An 18,513-nucleotide genomic window follows, 5' to 3' on the forward strand; every position below is an offset into this window, starting at 1 on the left:
GCTAATTTCAAATGAACTACTCTCCAGACACTAGGCTCTAAAAAATGACCCGTTTGTGAATTTTGGCTAAAAATCTTTTGAAAAATTGAACAGACAAAACACTGAGAGAAAGAGAATGAATAAGAAATGTAAATAAATGGGAAATAACTGAAACTTCATCTGAGACGCTAGTTCCTAAACCAACGGTTAAAAAACAAATCTTATTAAGCAGCAATCTCTAATTCCTGCTTTGTATTTTGAACAAACGAATTGATCAAATAGTCTATTGTAAAATGTTTTTTAGGAAAGTGGTTGCAGTGAGGAACAACACAAGGGCAACAACAAAGCAAAAATCCATTACAAAGTCACAGAAAAGGGTCAAAGACTGCTAATGTGCATTGAACTAGTCACCAACATGAAAGGCAGTTAGAGATTTGGCCTTTTTTTCTGCTGACACAGGATTTGAGGGCATTCTAGTTACATTATTGAGGTTTTCAAGTCCTTTGCCATTTACTGTATCAAAGGATCCCAGCAGTAAAAATTGAACAAAACTGCTAACAAAAAAAAACAAAAAGAAAAAGGTGGTGCAGGTAAAGTCAAGATCTCGACTGAAACGCTGTGGTGGGTTTTTAGAAGATCTATGTAAAACAATTATTGTCAGACCCCCATGATGATTTAAAAGAAGAAGAGTATAAAGTTTATTTTAAAAATGTTAAACAGATAATGACATAAAGAAAACCAAAGGTTTCACGTTGGTGCTATGAAACAGGACCTTCAGCAGATTTCTGTTTCATAGTTAGCAGAAGAAAAACCAGAAAACATTTTAACATATGGCCGACACATAATTATTTACCAAATAAACATGACACCCCATATTTACAGGAAATTGTAAATACTCTATAAGGTTTCTTAAACATGGTAACAAAAAAAGACTGATTAAATCAGTGTAATTTGCATTCACATGTTACTTTCACAAGCAACAATCTTCTGTAAATCTTTTGGAAATTAGATCAGCAAATCCTCTTGTTTCACACGCTTTGAAATGTTTTGTCTTAAGTATTTTGATATTCTCTTAAACTAGTATTTCTATTAATAACATTATTATGACCTTTATTTGGCTACCTAAAGTAAATCTTTTGGTTAAAAATGTTCCTGATTTTAAATAATGAAAATGCTGAAACAAATCTGTCCGATTAGTGGAATTTCAGGGGCAAAGTTTGGATCACTTTAACAAAACGGTGAGGGTCTTTGACTTTTGGGCTTTGCTCTCAGTTAGTGTATGCGGTACAGTGTGTGTAAACACACAGAAAGCATGATAAAATCTTGAAAATGAAAACTCATTGCTTTGGCTCACGCTCTTGTTATGGTTCACCCATCTATTTTTACAAGCCTGACACTGAAACACGACGAGCAGATGGTGGAACAGGCATGGAGGTGATGACGGCAGATGGAATAGTTTGAAGAAATAAAGCACATGTAAAAATAATCAAACCAGATTAAAATTGTTTGATACAATTAACAGCTTTGAGATTAACCAAAAAGTGAAAAATAAAATCTCAACTGTAAATGTGTTTGAATTTAAAAAAAAAAATGGCGTGTGAAATGAAATGATAAGCAGGCTTCTATGAACCATATGGCAACCATAAGGAGGTGTTGTGCTATGAGTTTGTGTGAGCATAGAGCTTATATGTGACAGATACCACTGAAAGTGTTAAAGTCACTGTTTCATTTTCCAGCAGACTGTAACTGCTAATCAAACAAATGAATTCAAATAAAATTAAAGCCGCTCAGGCATGTGCCATTTGCACAAAAAGTCCCTTAAAACGAAGACCAACGCATTCAAATGTATGAGAAAATATAAAGTATGTACAAAGGTCTCCAATTTTAGTAATTGATTAATAAATTGGTCAACTTATTTTTGATTTCCCTTAACAAGTGATTACTCACACGGGGCGTAGAACATGACCAGGGCGGCAGGATGTTCCTCTAAGAAGCTGTCAAACGTGTCATCAGTGAGATGGAAGACGGCAGAATCCATCTCTGACCACGGCACCTCTGGAGTTTTTGGCTGAGGGGGCTGAGGGCTGAAACCACAAGAGATGACACACTTTAATCCACTGCAGTTATAATGTTTGGGATTTTTGAGTAATTAAAGTGCAGAAAAAAAATGGAAAAAGTAAAACAAATGGAGCCCACTGTCCACCAAATGTGTAAGTATGGAACAGACCTGATTGTCCCTCACTGATGGCATACAGTGTTAATGTGCCAAGGACTTACATATTTGTAAATTGAAAGTCTAGAGCCAAGAGATTTTAAAATAGAAATGCTTACAGTGTTTATCCAGCATAAAAAAACTGGTCTGACTAAAAGACGTACCAACGCGCGATCACAAAGTGGAGTCTTTCTTCATCCATCTAAACTAATCCTAATGACCACAGATGAAAAATTAAGTCCTGAGAACAAAGAAAGAGCTCATCACCAGTGGTTTAGAAACCTGGAAGACTCCAAATTAAAATGGACAAGACGGACTTTGAAAAGAGAAACATAAAAAAGAAAATTAAGAAGAGAAACGAAGCTGAAGGCAAAATCCAGAGGACCTTTGTGCAGCTTAAGACTGTTTCTTGTAAAATTAATAAAAGAGATGTGAGCATTGCGATGGAAACTGTGTAGGGCTTTAATAATAGATGAAAACATGACTGCTAAACTACAACCCTGAAAAAATTAGAGAACAATGAAAATTAAGGGAATAAATCTGTTAATATAAGCGGCTAGATGTTTTTGAGATAAGGGGGGAGCATGTGGGTGACATGGATTTACAATTACAATAGGAGAGCCAATTATAACACTTGACAAAGAAGCCATCCTTTATTTCCGACATATATTTTCTATTTTTATGTTTAACTACTTTAAACTATTTTTAAATCACACTGGATAATTATAGCTGCACAAATTTACCTGTAGCTTGATATCCACAGATACCAGAGTCAGCGGTTTAGAAAAGCCTCAAGATGAATGTTTAGCAGAGGCTGAGGCAACACTTGAGATAAAATATTTAGTTGGTCAGATACGACCAAAAAGATACTAATCACACCTCTTCTTGTGTGAAAAGTTGTTGCCGTGATGCTAAAGCCTAGAATAATTCATGATGTATATCTACTACATGTTGGGGTGCTGCGCTGCTATATGCTGCGCATAACTGAGAAGGACTTCTGTTCTAAAACATGGTTTGAGCTAAGCATACTTCCGACACTCGCTACACCTGCTGTTTTATAAATTCCATGTTGTTGATGTCAATTGTATATTTTAGATAAAGAAATAGTGATAATAATGAAATGAACTGATGCAGAGTTGGGTGAAAACAATTACAGAGTAATAGAAAACACTTCTAGTCACATTAAAAGAAGCCGACATTCAACTATTCAGATGTTCAGCTCTTTCAGCTTTTTTCCAGCTGTGACTTTTGGTCCTTTAAATCCTTGAACCTTTCAAGATATTCCAGGATTTCTGCCTCCATTGAAATACATGGGGAATCTTTGGTGCAGAAGCTTGCTGGTTTGATACCCGGCTCTGGCATTTTTCACAGAAATATCTTTTTTGTATTGTGCTGTTTTCACTTTATTTATGGTCAACTTTGATCATATCTTTATTTATTTTTTTGTTGCCAATTACTACCCTTCTATTTTCATTTTAATTCAGCAATATAGCATTCAACCCTGCATTTTCTTTTGGAAATGCAGCTTCTTCTAGTTTTAATTTACTTTACTTTGTCATATAAGTTACAGATGTTCTTCTGTTCTTTTATAATGTTGCACTGTTCTGGTTGTCACTTTGCTTGAATGTCACTTTTGCCACTGCAGACAAAATGTCCCCATCTAAATAAATAAAATCTTATCTTATCCATCTTTCTGTCATCCAGAGCACATTAAATAATATCTCTTACATCCAGACTGTTCATGAAGAAACATCTTATTTCACCACAATGGAGAAAAACAGATTGTTTTCTTTTTTACAGAAAACCAGCACAAAAGACCATACTTTACAATTACATCAGCTATAATAATATTGATGATCATCCTAAACATGAAATTTGCTCTATCAATTTAAGTGCTTAGTGGTTTGCCAAGCAACCACTTACCCCAGAGGACCCCTATTAGGCCCACTGCTAAGAATGGGGGCAAAAAGAGTTTTCATCCCGTCTCACTCGGGTTCCTGTAAAACAGATGGATGCAGCCTTGGAGAGAGTAGTGTCATAGACAGAGCTGTGAGCCAGAGTGGCAATGACAAATGGGACAGAACATGTGCTGCTTGAAGACACCTTGGTGAGGTAGGTCTAGGTGAGAAGAAGCTGGAACAGGTGCGATGAACAGAAGTACAGAAAGAAAACCATCAAAGAGGTGACGATAGGGTCCTAGGCTGAATCCGAATTCTTCCCCTACCCCTCAGGCTTCTGCCTATCCCTCCAATTGTACGAGCATTTGGAGGGTTAGGGGGAAACCCTTTGTATCCCTCTGCCGTGAGGGAAATCCGTGTGGTGTGGAGGAGAAGCACATTTCTTCATGTGGGTGTCTGGAGCACAGAAGTTGACATGTACGGTAAATGTAAGTAATGACTTTAAGTTTTAGCGTGACTTTTTAAAGTTATAACACTGATGTTATGTATTTTCTGAGCACTGGCAGCTACACGATAACGTGGATGACCGGCGAATACTGATGATGTCATCGAGTGGGAGTGACGTCCAAATTAGAAGACACTAAAACCTGTGTCCGAATTACCGCCCTGACCCCTATATAGTGGGTTCGCCATTCTGTAGAGCCGTCTGAATCTACAATTCCAAAATTGAGTGCCCCGGAAATTTCCCAGAAGTCACCAGTGTGCATCGATGCTCACTAGATCGGCGAATATCGACCACAATACATTGCATTTTTTGCCAAAAGAACATATTTAAATGTATTTTTCCAATAAACCATCAACATTTTTATCCTCAGAAGACAATGAACTCATAAATAATCGTCGCATTTTAATTAGATTTTAATTTTGTGAAATCGATGACGTCATATCCACCTTTAAAAAAATAAAAAGTACTGAGGATGGTGTCCGAATTGCTTTTAAAATTCAGGGCACTACATAGTACCAGACTGTATAGTTTTTTAGTAGTTAGAGGTTAGGGTGGGAATTCGGACAGAGTCTATTTTTCCATTGCTCTCCGTATGGAGGGCTAAATTTAGGGGTAGGGAGAAGCTATAGGGGTAGGGGAAGAATTCGGATTCGGCCCTAGAGTGTAGAAATCCAGCAAAGAAAATATAGCTACTTGATAGAGGGGACAGGGTTTGGTTTTTATGTATTCCCTACAGCGCTTTCTTTGTCACATAAGACTCAACACACGAAGCAAATCTGGTCGCAGATAAAGGTCACACTTACTTCTTCAGCCAGTCTGTAATATCCTTGGCAGTAGCACCATAGTTTTCGTAGTGATACAGGAATTTTCCCTTCCTAAAAGACAAGAGAACAAGATCATCAGTCATTTAGCAAGAATTAGGAAGTGGGTCTGGTAAAACTTGAAAATACAATCATTTAAGAAGGAAGTATAGAGACACACATGGAAAGAAGTGTTAGAATTTGACCTCGAGCCATCTCTGTCATAAAGCACTTCTATCCATCCATCTGTACAGAGAAAGAGATTTCTAACACTCATCTGGTGACAGATCACAAGGTCAGTAGTTTAGGAATTGATTTACAGTCCTCTCTGCACACAGCAATCACTCCAGCTCTTGTGGTCTCAGCTGAGATGCCATATGTGAATTCTCTAAAGGGTTATTGCCTTGAATTTCCTTCAGTCAGGCGTGGTTTAAACAATTGACATAAGAGAACTTCACTTCATTCATGTGATCAAACAACCTTGAGTGCTTTGCTTGCATATAGAAGACTTGCAACTCTAAAAATTTCCTGAATGATTAAACAAGTCAAAGCCTTTCTAAAGGAACTGTATGTTTTCAGCATCTGTTTAGAGGTTTGTTTAGCATCCAGTATCGTGACCAATTTGTTTGTAATGGGTGTTGGGGCGACCCATAGTTTCACAATAAAACAATTCTGCCAACCCTTCAAACATTTGGGGATTTGTGGAAAATTGTTTCAGATGGTTAAAATATCATTAACACTGCGGTGCAAAGAAGGGATCTTTAAAGAGCCACTCCGATGAAAATGGTGTTTCTAACATGTTCTTTCATTTCCTCATGATGGAGGACGGATGTAAAGAAAATAAAGCTTAAAATTGCGTTTCTGAGTCTTTATTCATTCAGATCTCTGGATCTTCGTCTGAGCTGGCATCTGGCTCAAAACTGCACAGCTGGATGGCTCCAATATTGCTCAGCATTTTTGTTGCACCAGTAAAGTTAGGTTGGGGGGTGTGAGGGGCTGTAACCTAGCGGGAGAGTGTAACCAGACGGATGCCGGGAAGTGGAGGAGGCTTACTACGTGCCGACGGTCCTGCCTACAACTCAGAAGGGATTTTTTGATGAACTCCTGCCGTTCTGAAGAAACTATGTCCTAAAAAATGACAGTTTGAAAAAAAATAGGCTAAAAGTAGCATTATAAGAATTACAAGAGCACTTTTAGGTTTCATTAAAATATCATAGGAGTGGGTGTTTAAGAACTGTAAGTCAAACTATTTGTCAGAGAAACCAAGAGAAGCTGCACTTTTCAAGTAAAAGTCAGCATAGCTGTCGTACAAAGAAAAGGAGCATCTCCTTTGCTCAAAAATTAATCTGGGATTAATCAAAGAATAAGACACATCTGAACATAATGGTGACATTTTAATGCCATTAACAGAAGAATGTTTCGGTAAACATGATACAGATAAAGGATTGACTTTAATGGAGTTTTTCAAGAACATGGATTATTAGGCTAACTGATTTCAGCAACAAAGCATGAGAGCTTGGAATTTAATCAGAGATTTATGATCAACTCTGTTTCTTCAGTTTTATCTCCACTGTTCCTAAACACAGTGAAACTTCCCACATTTCAAATTTGAAATGATGACTGCCTTTTTTTTTATTTTTACTTGAAAGAATGAATAGGATAATGAGGCAGGAAGTCTTTCATAATGTATTTTGAATTTTATTCAGCTTTTAGGTCGCTTGCTTTCTTAATATCAAGGACAGAAAACCTAAAAAGACCTTGAAAACTCTCTCCTATAGCAGGTGCAACAGTGCGATAACAGCAACAGTGTTGATAGCGATTTACCCAGCAGTGATTAGCTGCTGTTTATCACAGAGTGGCTTATTGCTGAAGTCAGTGGACATGGATGGTCATTAGCTAGCCTTGCATTGACACTAATGCTCTCCCAGCTAACAGAATGTCTCTGGCTCTGCTGCACGGTGCACGCACGTGCACTGGAGGGAGGAAAAAATGAGCTAGAAGAAGGCAAGAGCAAACACAATTGCTGACCACAAAAGCACTTAATCAGTCTTGACTTAATCAAAAGGCCAGACTGGACAAAAGAGCAATTAATGTGGAAACGGAGGACGAGAAAGTTAGTGCAAATTTATATAAGCTCAGCAAGTCAACATCACTGGAATCTGCGTCACAAAGCATTAGCGGAGCCGCAAACATGGCTGCAATGTCGCGAGGTGTGACCCTCATGTCATCCTTTTTTTCCCCCTATCAATCAGAAAAACTAAACAGCAAAAAGGCTTGATCTAACTGCAAAAGTATGAAGTATATAATGAAAAACAAAGCAAATTGATACTGAGGCGGTGTGGTGATTCTGCAAACACCATCCATCAAATGGGTCACCATGACTTGATCTTGCATGTGTGTCTCTATCTGCATTTTTAGGCTTTGTTCCAGAGGAGCACTAAGAGGATGCTATTTAAAACAACCAAATATACTGCGATTAGGTGTTATAAAAATGCAACATCGCTCTGTACAGCATCGCAGACAAACTTTTTGATTTGACTTCTGTTTTGTCATTGTCAAGCACTGTAGTGGAAAGGTAATAGTTTGGGCTTGTTCTGCTGCTTTTGGACGAGGGTATTACTTGGAAAATATAAAACGTAACAGTTGAATTGAATAGAGATGCACTTTGCACACATAAATCTAAAAATAAAAAAATTAAAATAACATTGTCAAATTTGAGACTTCTACCAAAAGAAATATGTTGAACTGGGAACCTCAGGGAGAGTTACAACTTTTACTTAAGGTGTTATTTTTAGCATTGTATACCTTATATCTGCAAGGGTATTAAAGGTGTTTTAAAAATTTACTAAAATCAAATCTAATTTCATTAGGAAAATGTATTTTCTGGTCAGATTCTTTCAATCGCATTCATAATTTTTTGGGCAAAAAATGAAAAGATTATTATATTTTATCATGAAAACTTATAATAAGATGATTTTAATTTTCCCCTTTGTTTAGTTTAAATCATTTTTTTTTTTTACTAAAAAAAAATAAAATCAGTTTTAATAGAAAATTGATAGAAAAAATAGAAATGATATTTAAGCGAATTACATTTAATTGTAAATCTAACGGTAAAATTCAGCATTTCGCCAATGAAAGCCAGAACTATTTGTGACGTCTTTCTTACATTTCCTCTGTTCTCAGACAGGAAATATTCCATCACAAGCTTCAGTCCATATTCGATTGAGTTTTTAAACCGCAAACCTCTTTGGTCAGATTTTTTTCTTGTAGTTTGAAAAGCTTCAATGAAAGATAACAGGTAACACAGAGTAAGAGGGCTGATTTCTCTCTAAATGTATAAGTAGAGACTAAATCATGGCTCCAAAGTTTTGTTCCAAGAATTAAAGTCACAGTTCCAAATAATAATCATGTCTCGATCTTATAAAAGGTCACATTTTTGAAAGTATTCCCTTTTATTTCAAAACAATAAAATATCGTACAGTTAAAAAAATCTTAACACAATGATTGAACTCACTCAAAGTAGCAAAAGGTTGGATAGCCTTTGACACTGTATTCCTGCTTTAGGCCATCGAACTCAGATGGATGGACGTTCATTCCTGCCAGTACCTTAAAGTGGAAAAATACAAATAAATAATTTATTAATTATCAAAAAAAAAGAGAAACATGGTACCTGGTAAAAATGCAAAAATCTACAATAAATGAAATGTTTAAGCAGCGCACAAGATGACAGCAATAACGTGATGTGACTCCTAAAAGACATACAATAACAAAAGGTAGAGAAAAAAGTTGTCATCATTGTCTTGGTCAGTATGACTCAAACTCTAAACACTTACAGAAATACTTATAAAAAGTCTTGAATGTTTCTGGAATCAAACGTAGTTTTATCTTCTTAGCAACACCAGACTCAGACCTCACAGATAGAACATTCTGCTGCAAACCATTTCAATTAAAAAAACTCAATTACTCCCAGGAGGGGATTTACCAAGCTTCATTAAGACTCGAGCGTTTTAGTTCACCATTATTTCCTGATTTTCCTTTTATCATAAGAGAAGAGAAAAGTGGTCAATCACAAAGCGTTCATTTTCTCTGCCATCCTATAGATTTTCTAGTCATTTTTTTCCAGTGGATGTCTTTTTCTCTACTTTAAAAAAGATAGGAGAGCAAAATCAATAAAAGGTTTAAAAAACAACAACACATGAAAAAAACAAAAAACAGATTAGTGGTAATTATTCGTTTGCACAATGATTTATTCTACAAGTCAAACCTCTATCAATATGTTGAGACATGTTGAAGGACATAATACCTTTACATGTTTTTCTTTATTAAGGAAAAAAAAAACTTACAAACTGTCCTTTTGCCTCAGTGGCTGCTTGCTGAAAAATGGGCTGCATTCTTTTACAAACTCCACACCCTGCAACAAACATCAACACAACAACAAAAGAGGTCAAAGACAAAATTGGAACAAAGAAAATTATATTTAAAATATATATTACTAAGGGATCAAATGTACATTTTTACATCCTCGCTGACTTTTTTGCTTAGCTTGTTGACAATTTTCTTGTCAATTGGTTTAATTTAAAAAAGTTTTTGTTGCAATTTTTGTTATAAAATCATTATATTATAACAACTTTTTTTTCTCTTACACTTCCTGAGAAATGTTTGCTCTCTCTTGCAGTCACTAAAAATGACAATAAAAAGAAGACTTACAGGGAGCATAAAACATCATGAGCACTGGCTTCTCCTCTTTCTTCAACAACTTCCTGAATTCCTTAAGAAAAGGCACAAGAGGATGAGAAAACTTTCACAATTATTCAAACAGTGCATGCAAAAAAACGGGAGAAGACAAATCACCAAACTTAAAATCTTGACATGTATCGGACTTTACATCACAGCTGAACAATCAAAAGCCACAAGTCTTTGAAGAGTCTTCTGAGAACTTATTAAAGAGCTCACAGAGCAGTTTTTCTCATCTTTACCTTCCAAAGGGAGCTATTTAACACCATCTTTTATTGACATCTACAACAAGCTACAAGTGAGGAATGTGTCGGCGTCAACTGCCGGGTTTGATGTTTATTAAATTAAAACAAGTTGGAAACGATGTTAAACGTAGAGCTCTGAACTGCCAGGTTCAGAGCAGATGTTGCGAGGACTTTGACACCAGAGCGAATCTGATAAAGGTTTGAGCTGTCTGAAGTTTTCAGGCTCTAAGGAGCAAGTGGGGGATGAAAACTTAACCAGCTCTCTGATTATAAAGCCTTCAGCGTCTCTGTGTTTGGCTAGATGTCGCAAGATTGTCTCTGCCAGGACCAGAAGCTGGTAGAAGAGGAGAGAATGGACGGTGTCTGCATTGCATGAACAATCATCTCCTTCATCAAGCGATCACACGAACAGCTGATGCTTCTTTTTTTTTTGTCATTGCAAAGTTTACATCAGTTGTTCCTTACTTTTTCTGTTTCAATGTGTACGACGTCTTTTGCCTCTGGGTTTTCCTCCCAAAGTGGGGGGCCCGATGGGTCTTTCAGGAATGCTACCATAGACTGCAGGAGAGAGGCATGAAACAGAACGAGACGGAGAAAAATCTGTCAGGGATGCAAAACCAGGCTGCTAACTCTTTACATTTTTTGCATTCGTTTTATAAATGTTGAATGTTTTCTCATCTCTCTTTCACCTGTCCAAGGAATTTATACACAAACCCAAAATACACAAAAATAACACTTTGTATTCTCAACAACAAAACAGAACAAAATAGAATGCTATTATAAACAGTTACAGTTTATGTACTTGTTCGAGCCACATGGAAGTTAAATGTAATTGCCTCTGAAATCAAAACCAAATCAAAAATATTTTACTTTTTGTGTTAACAATTTCAGAAAAAGGTTTTCTGAAATTGAAAATCTAAAACTGATTTATTGGAACTGCAATGGTTTAAAATTGAAACTTGTGGTGTTTCATTGCTTTCAGGAGCTGCTCACCTGTCAGAAAAAGAAATACATACATTGACCAGATAGAATAATTATTGATATTTGAAATTTAGAAGTGTTTCCTTTTGATTTTAAATCAGCTTCCAATATTATAGCCATATATATATATATATATATATATATATATATATATATATATATATATATATATATATATATATATATATATATATATATATATATATATATATATATATATATATATATATATATATATATATATATTATATATCGAGGCTGAGATTTGAAGTTGTGTTCAACATGATGTTACTAATCCTAGTTGTTTGATGAGAAGAATTCACAAATAATCTACCAAATTCATTTTCTTCTGCAAATACATTTAAGAACAAGACAAATGATTGGTTCACCTTTATTGTGGTAGGTCTGTTGTATTCTGTATGAAAAGTTCCATCTCTACAAGACACAAAAGGCACCAAAAAAATAGTGGTAAAGTTTCAAACAAACTACCACTTTGCACAAAGCAGTGAGGTGTCAGAAAATGTCAGACCGCCACCTGGATGCCTCGTTACTCACTTGTAATGCAGCAGCTCTATTCCTCCTTGTTTTGAACTTGGATCCACTTTTACTTTCTTGCAGAGTTTACGGCCTTCCGAATCTCTGCAATGAAAAAAAACAACAAACAGATAACTTTTATTTAACAAACTTTTTCTTGTGAAGACCACAGATTTAAGGGGATTCAGTGAGACATTTTTCTAAATGAAATCTGACATTAAAAAGGCCAATAACCTTCATCTATTGATGCAAAACTAAAAATATTTATACATTCCTCTAAAGAAAATGAACTGTTTCAAAGTTGGGCTTTTTTTTTTGCTTTTTTACAGTCACAGTCCCGTTCACCCCTGCACACACGCAGTCATACATGGCGCCAAGAGCAATGTGAGATTCAGTGTTTTGCCCAATGAAACAACACATGGGCAGGCAAGGCGGGAATCTAACCTCCAAATAAAAGTCACCTGCTCTACCGCTATACACTCAGCATACTCAGACATCTTTTGATCTATTTTAGAAGTGCTCCCAGTGGTCGTTTAAATATAATTACAGTGTTCACCCTCTTATTCGCAGTTTCAATGTCTTTATATATTTTTTTTCAGTCACACTGCTACTCCAGTTCATCACAAAAACTCAGACAAAACTCAAGATGTTTGCATCTGAAGGAAAAGCTGCCGAAATTTTTGAAGAGGGGAGCGGAGATGAAGAGCACGCTGAACAAAATCATCTCGGAGAATAATTATCACCCGGAGTTGATTTCTAACGAACCCGGCCTCTTCCTGAAGAAGATCCCTTCTGGCATTTAACTGATGAAGGAGGAACCAGGGGCTCCAGGTTTTCTAAAACACAGTTTCGATGTGCACGGATCTAGTCAAGATAGAGAAAGAAGAGCACAGATCTAGTCGAGATAGAGAAAATCGTGCACATATGTAGTTAAGATCGAGAAAGACGTGCAGGGATCTAGTCGAGACAGAGAAAGAAGAGCATGGATCTAGTAGAGATACGGAAAGATGTGCGCAGATGTAGTTGAGACAGAGACAGACGTGCAAGGATCTAGTCAAGATAGAGAAAGACATGCACGGATCTAGTCGAGAAAGAAGAGCACGGATCTAGTAGAGATACAGAAAGACGTGCGAGGATGTAGTTGAGACAGAGACAGACGTGCACGGATCTAGTCAAGATAGAGAAAGAAGAGCACGGATCTAGTCGAGATAGAGAAAATCGTGCACGTATGTAGTTAAGATCGAGAAAGACGTGCAGGGATCTAGTCGAGACAGAGAAAGACATGCACGGATCTATTCGAGATAGAGAAAGAAGAGCACGGATCTAGTAGAGATACAGAAACCCATGCGCAGATGTAGTTGAGACAGAGACAGACGTGCACGGATCTAGTCGAGATAGAGAAAGAAGAGCACGGATCTAGTAGAGATACAGAAACACGTGCGCAGATGTAGTTGAGACAGAGACAGACGTGCACGGATCTCGTCGAGATAGAGCAGGGGTTGACATAGCCCAGAAATTTGCACTGGCCCACAGGGCCAGTAGTTTTTGAAACTTACTGGCCCTGCCTGAAAGTTACTGGCCCGACACTGCGCATAGCGGGACCCGCCGCTCCGCAGGTGCTTGCAACTTTAGGGGGGTCTGGGGGCCTGCCCCCCCGGAAACTTTTAATATGGTACAATTTGGTGCATTCTGGTGACATCACTTATTTCTACACTTTTCAATGACTGAAAATAGACCATATCAAACTTAAATCTGCTCTAGTCTGTTTCAGATGTTTTGAAGAGAGCACTGCAGTGTAGTAGGTAACACTAGTTCAGAAGTTTTCATGGTGCTTCTAACGGCAAATATCGCAATAAATCATAAACCTTAAATGTGTTAAAACAATCTAATGGCAGCTTGAACCATTTAACGAATCAAATAAATCCCTTAATGCATTTGACCAATCGGATGGACGCCTTCACATTGTTGACCAATCAGATGGAGCCCTGTTATGTTAGATGTTTGTAACCTATGTCAACGTGGGTCATTTGGAGTATAATTTTTAAACTGGGAATGGTTATTTGGTTATTTTGCTGTTTGTTTATATACCGCAAATTATATCCTTATCGCAATTTTAATCTCTGATATCGCATATCGCAAGTTTTCCTCATATTGTGCAGGTCTAACTGAGATCATTCAGCTAACTAGAAATACTTACTGCTTACAGTGTTGTACAGAAAAACAAAATTAAGTAGTTTAACATTCTACTGCATTTGAGTCTGAGATTCAGGTATTTGGAGTTGCCTTTGATTCTTTGACATTCAGCTTAAAGCTTAGTGGATACAGTTTCATCTTCAATGCATTCATTAAATATCTTGCTGTCCATACTACTAATTATACCCACTACTCCATCCAACATATTCCTATCTATTCCTGCCATGTCTTCCACATCTCTGACATGCTTCAGTCTCTCTTCAGTGACGGTGTCGGATTTATAATCAAATGTAATAATAACCCACTGGCTTGTGCCTTCGTTGTTGCTGTTTAACATTGTTTTGTATTGAATTGTTACATTCAATAAAGTTTGAAAAAAAAAAGTAGTGACCGCGTGCCGCGTGGTGCTCGGCAGTGAAAGCCGAGCGTGCGCAGGCGGGAGAGGAGGAGAAGTGATCAAAGGTTTCCCATAGAAACCCTTGAAGTCTGAACACAGGACTAGCAGAAAAACTAAATTATGAAGACAAGGTAAATCTACACGTTTTCGCAAAATTTACTTTATTGAAAAAGGTGAAGAATATATAAACCGTTAAATATTTTAGTGGCCCGAGCGGACAAGTGAAAAGTAAAGTCTTGTGGTCCGCACTGCTCGAAAAACAGGACCGGGCCAGCGGACAAATGGCTATGTCGAGCCCTGTAGAGAAAGAAGAGCACGGATCTAGTAGAGATACAGAAATACGTGCACGGATCTCGTCGAGATAGAGAAAGAAGAGCACGGATCTAGTAGAGATACAGAAAGACGTACACGGATCTAGTCGAGACAGAGAAAGACATGCACGGATGTAGTCGAGATAGGGAAAATCGTGCACGGATGTAGTTAAGATCGAGAAAGACGTGCAGGGATCTAGACGATATAGTCGTCTACAAGTGGATGCATCAGAATGGAATGAATCAGGGAGCTTGTGGCCCACCCATTATATTTTCTACATAACAGATATGCCCTTTCCAAATGTATTTTTTTTTCATCTGCTCCTGATTCACAAAGATTTGAATAGGGAAATACTCAGAAATGCAATTTTGAGCTGAATTTCACAAGAACATGTGTAAAAACACATTCTTTTATCAGATTGGGTCTTTAAACGGTTTAACCACAAAATGTTTCTTAAGCAAGACTTTGGCTGCAGCTCACCGCTCCCCCAGAGGATAGCCAAGTGTGGAAAATAAATGTCATACACCCAGAAGTCCAAACACCAGAGGGACTTGACCCTTGACACTGAAGTGTCTGGATGCCATATTGACCTGTCAGCAGTTCGTATAGAGCAGTGTTTCCCAAACCAATTTCTGGAGGAACTCTGTCCTGCAGGTTTTCAATGCTACTCTGCTTAAGTCCTCCTGGTTCAATCATCATCAACCCTTGTAGAGACTTTACAGCGACAGTCAAACATTTGGATAGGAAACATGCAGGAGAGTGTGCCCTAAGTAGTAGGCTTGTGAAACACTGACATAGAGAATGACTTCTGCATCATTAAATAAAAATACAGAAAAGTTGACTTAATCTTAAATGTGTTTGACAAAATTGATGAAATACAACAACTGTCCTGTAGGATAATTGGATCTTATTTCACAATCAAAACTCCAGAAAGCAATAAGCTTGATGCCCTGACAACAATGAACCCCTTTTTTTTTTAAAGGTTATGATACTCCATTAAACACAACTTTAGAAGATTGTTATGTAAAACTTAAAATAAGTGTGTGTCATTCTTTGATTTAAAATTGAATCATGTTTCTTTGTATTTTTGATACCATAGGATTGACTGGCATGTTTTAGAGCATATTTCTTTTAAATTATTAAAAAAAATAAACTTGTTTGAACTTTTTCAAAATATAGACCGAGCACATTTGGGTATTAAAACTCCATGGCAGTCTTCATGTGCTACAAACCCAGTTCATCTATCAGTGGAGACACTAAATGACATTTAGTGAATTATTTGCTAAATGCTATAATTTGCATCTTACACAATGCAAGAAACAAGTTTCTTTAAATTAAGCTTTTTTAGTGTGGTTAGTGAAAACTGTTTGTAACTAGAAAGGCAGTAAATACAGGTACCTCTCAGAAATTATAGAACTGTGTGTATTCTGAAATTTGTATAGAATTGTATATAGAATATTTACAAATAAATTGAAATTTGCTGAGCCTCTTCTTTTTAAATAACATTTTGATAATTATAGATGATAAAACCCTTAAATTTAGAGTCTTACAAGAACAAGATATTGTGAAAATATTCCAAGTTGGAAGATCATAGTGTCTGATCAAGTAATTAACTTAAAAAAAACCTGCAAAGGTTTACTGAGCCTTTAAATGGACTCTCAATCTGGGTCAGTGGACTACATAATCATAGGGCAGACTGCTGGCTTGAAAGAAATTTGAAAGGAAGGAAAAAGTGTGGCAGGAACAGGTCCAACACGTAACCCGGCCCCGAGAGGATTGTCAAGCAAAATCCATTCAAGATTTTGTTGGGGCATCACAAGGAGTGGAATAGAACTGGAGTTAGTGAATCAAGAGTCACTAGACATGGGCTAAAAATTGCAATCCTCGTGTCAGGCAACTACTGAACCAGAGACAACGTTATAAGCTCCTTACTTTGGCTAAGAAGAAACAGACTTGGACTGTTTATCAGTGGTACAAAGTCCTCTTCTCAGATGAAAGAAAAGTTTTCATTTCATTTAGAAATCAATATATCGAGGCACCTGTTGATGTGACAGAGGACTGGGTTCAAGACTGGTTGTTGCATTTTATGATGTCATTTTTGTTGTTCAATGTGAATTGACTATTCACTCGTTTGCTTTACATCCGACAGCCTTTGTATTGCAGTTAACGTTACACAAGATATAAAGGTTTCAGATATTCTGATCTATGAGGAAATGTTGCTATAAAATGATTACCTTTTTTAAATAAATGACATTTAAATGCTCTCATACTTTTACTTGCCACGATGTTAACAATCAAATGGTTCTTGGGTTGGTTTGTACAATATAGATGGAGGAGGGGTCTGTTTTTTAATTGTTCCTTAAACAAATGAAAACATATCTAAAAGACTCGGCTATAGTGGAAAAGAAAATTGGTTCAGCTGTCATCCATTGCCATGTTCCTGTTGTGTTCATCAGTAAGGATTTTTAAAATACAGTACATTGGAGTACTTTTAACCAAGGCTTCATTAAAGTTTGCTAGAATAATATTTCTTGTAATATTTTGTCAGTTTTTATTGAAAGAACATGGAGCTTTGATCATAGAGCGTTGCATTAACTATTGAAATGCTCCCAATAAAAACATTTCAGTTGAAATCAGGCCTTGGTCTGCTAATCCACAGTTAGTCTTCCTGTTTCCGTCAGTACCTTTATCAGCGAGTTTGAGATCATTGTTTTGATTTTCGACAAACATTTTTAGTTTTATAGATGGATATATGGCCTCATATTTATTATGGTGTGCAGAGGAGTTTATGGTATACATTACTGATAAGTGCCTTGGTCCTGTGATTGCAAGACAGGACCAAATTAGCAGCTGTTTTTGATATTTGTTATGATACATTATGCTGCTTGTTTTTTATAAAAGTGGAAAAAAAACTTGTTTTGTATGTAAGTTTTGTTCCTTTCAGCCTATTTTGAACCACATTATCTATCTACATATGTTTTTAATAATGGCCGATTATGGATCAATTACAAGTTTCATCTGCAGTTAATCTGAGGTTTCATTAATTTTATCCACTTGATTTCTTTTACATTTTTTTAACAGAAGAAAAACTGTTATGTCTTCATTGAGAATACCGTATTTTCCGGACTATAAGTCGCACCGGAGTATAAGTCGCACAAGCCCAAAAATGCATTTTAAAGTAGAAAAAAACACAGATAAGTCGCACTGGACTATAAGTCGCATTTTGACAGGAAACTTATTTGACAAAATCTGTGACCAAGAACTAATAACTTTCACAACTTCATATGACACAATCATAGCAGACTGTTTATCTCATAATTTCACAGTAATTGTTTCTCATAATTATTTATTTATTCTTTTCATGAAGCATCATTGGCCAACTAATTCTCTGTTTTCATCCTGTATTTGTAGAAACAGTTGTCATTTTATCGCATTTCTGAATCTATAAAATCATTGGAAAATTGAATATTATGTTGTTAGCCTTCAAGATCTTACTGTAAAAAAAAGTTTGCTGATTCTCTGAGTCACTTAATGTACCTCATACATCAAATTGACCCGGGAACATCATCTCTGTTCCTCACAAATGAACATAACAGGAGGGTTAACAATGTATTTATTTCAATCTATTTCTCATATAAGTCGCTGCGGAGTATAAGTCGCACCCCTTGCCAAACTATGAAAAAAAGAGCGACTTATAGTCCGGAAAATACGGTAATCTAAAAT

The 18,513-nt window shown here is 36.6% G+C and overlaps 1 protein-coding gene across 1 annotated transcript in view; it reads right to left on the bottom strand.

The window, feature by feature from the left end:
• The window catches only part of pdia5 (protein disulfide isomerase family A member 5), a 64,453-nt gene that overhangs the window by 21,746 nt on the left and 24,194 nt on the right, over positions 1-18,513 (bottom strand). Inside the window, exons 4-11 of the mRNA XM_004081428.3 lie at positions 11,910-11,993; positions 11,744-11,789; positions 10,839-10,931; positions 10,102-10,162; positions 9,738-9,805; positions 8,909-9,000; positions 5,398-5,469; positions 1,927-2,063 (exon numbers count right to left, since the gene is read on the bottom strand). Coding sequence (XP_004081476.1) covers positions 1,927-2,063; positions 5,398-5,469; positions 8,909-9,000; positions 9,738-9,805; positions 10,102-10,162; positions 10,839-10,931; positions 11,744-11,789; positions 11,910-11,993 — 653 coding nt within the window. The remainder of the gene's footprint in view (positions 1-1,926; positions 2,064-5,397; positions 5,470-8,908; positions 9,001-9,737; positions 9,806-10,101; positions 10,163-10,838; positions 10,932-11,743; positions 11,790-11,909; positions 11,994-18,513) is intronic.

This window comes from Oryzias latipes, chromosome 21 (assembly GCF_002234675.1).
Source record: "Oryzias latipes chromosome 21, ASM223467v1".
NCBI classification, from domain to species: Eukaryota; Metazoa; Chordata; class Actinopteri; order Beloniformes; family Adrianichthyidae; genus Oryzias; species Oryzias latipes.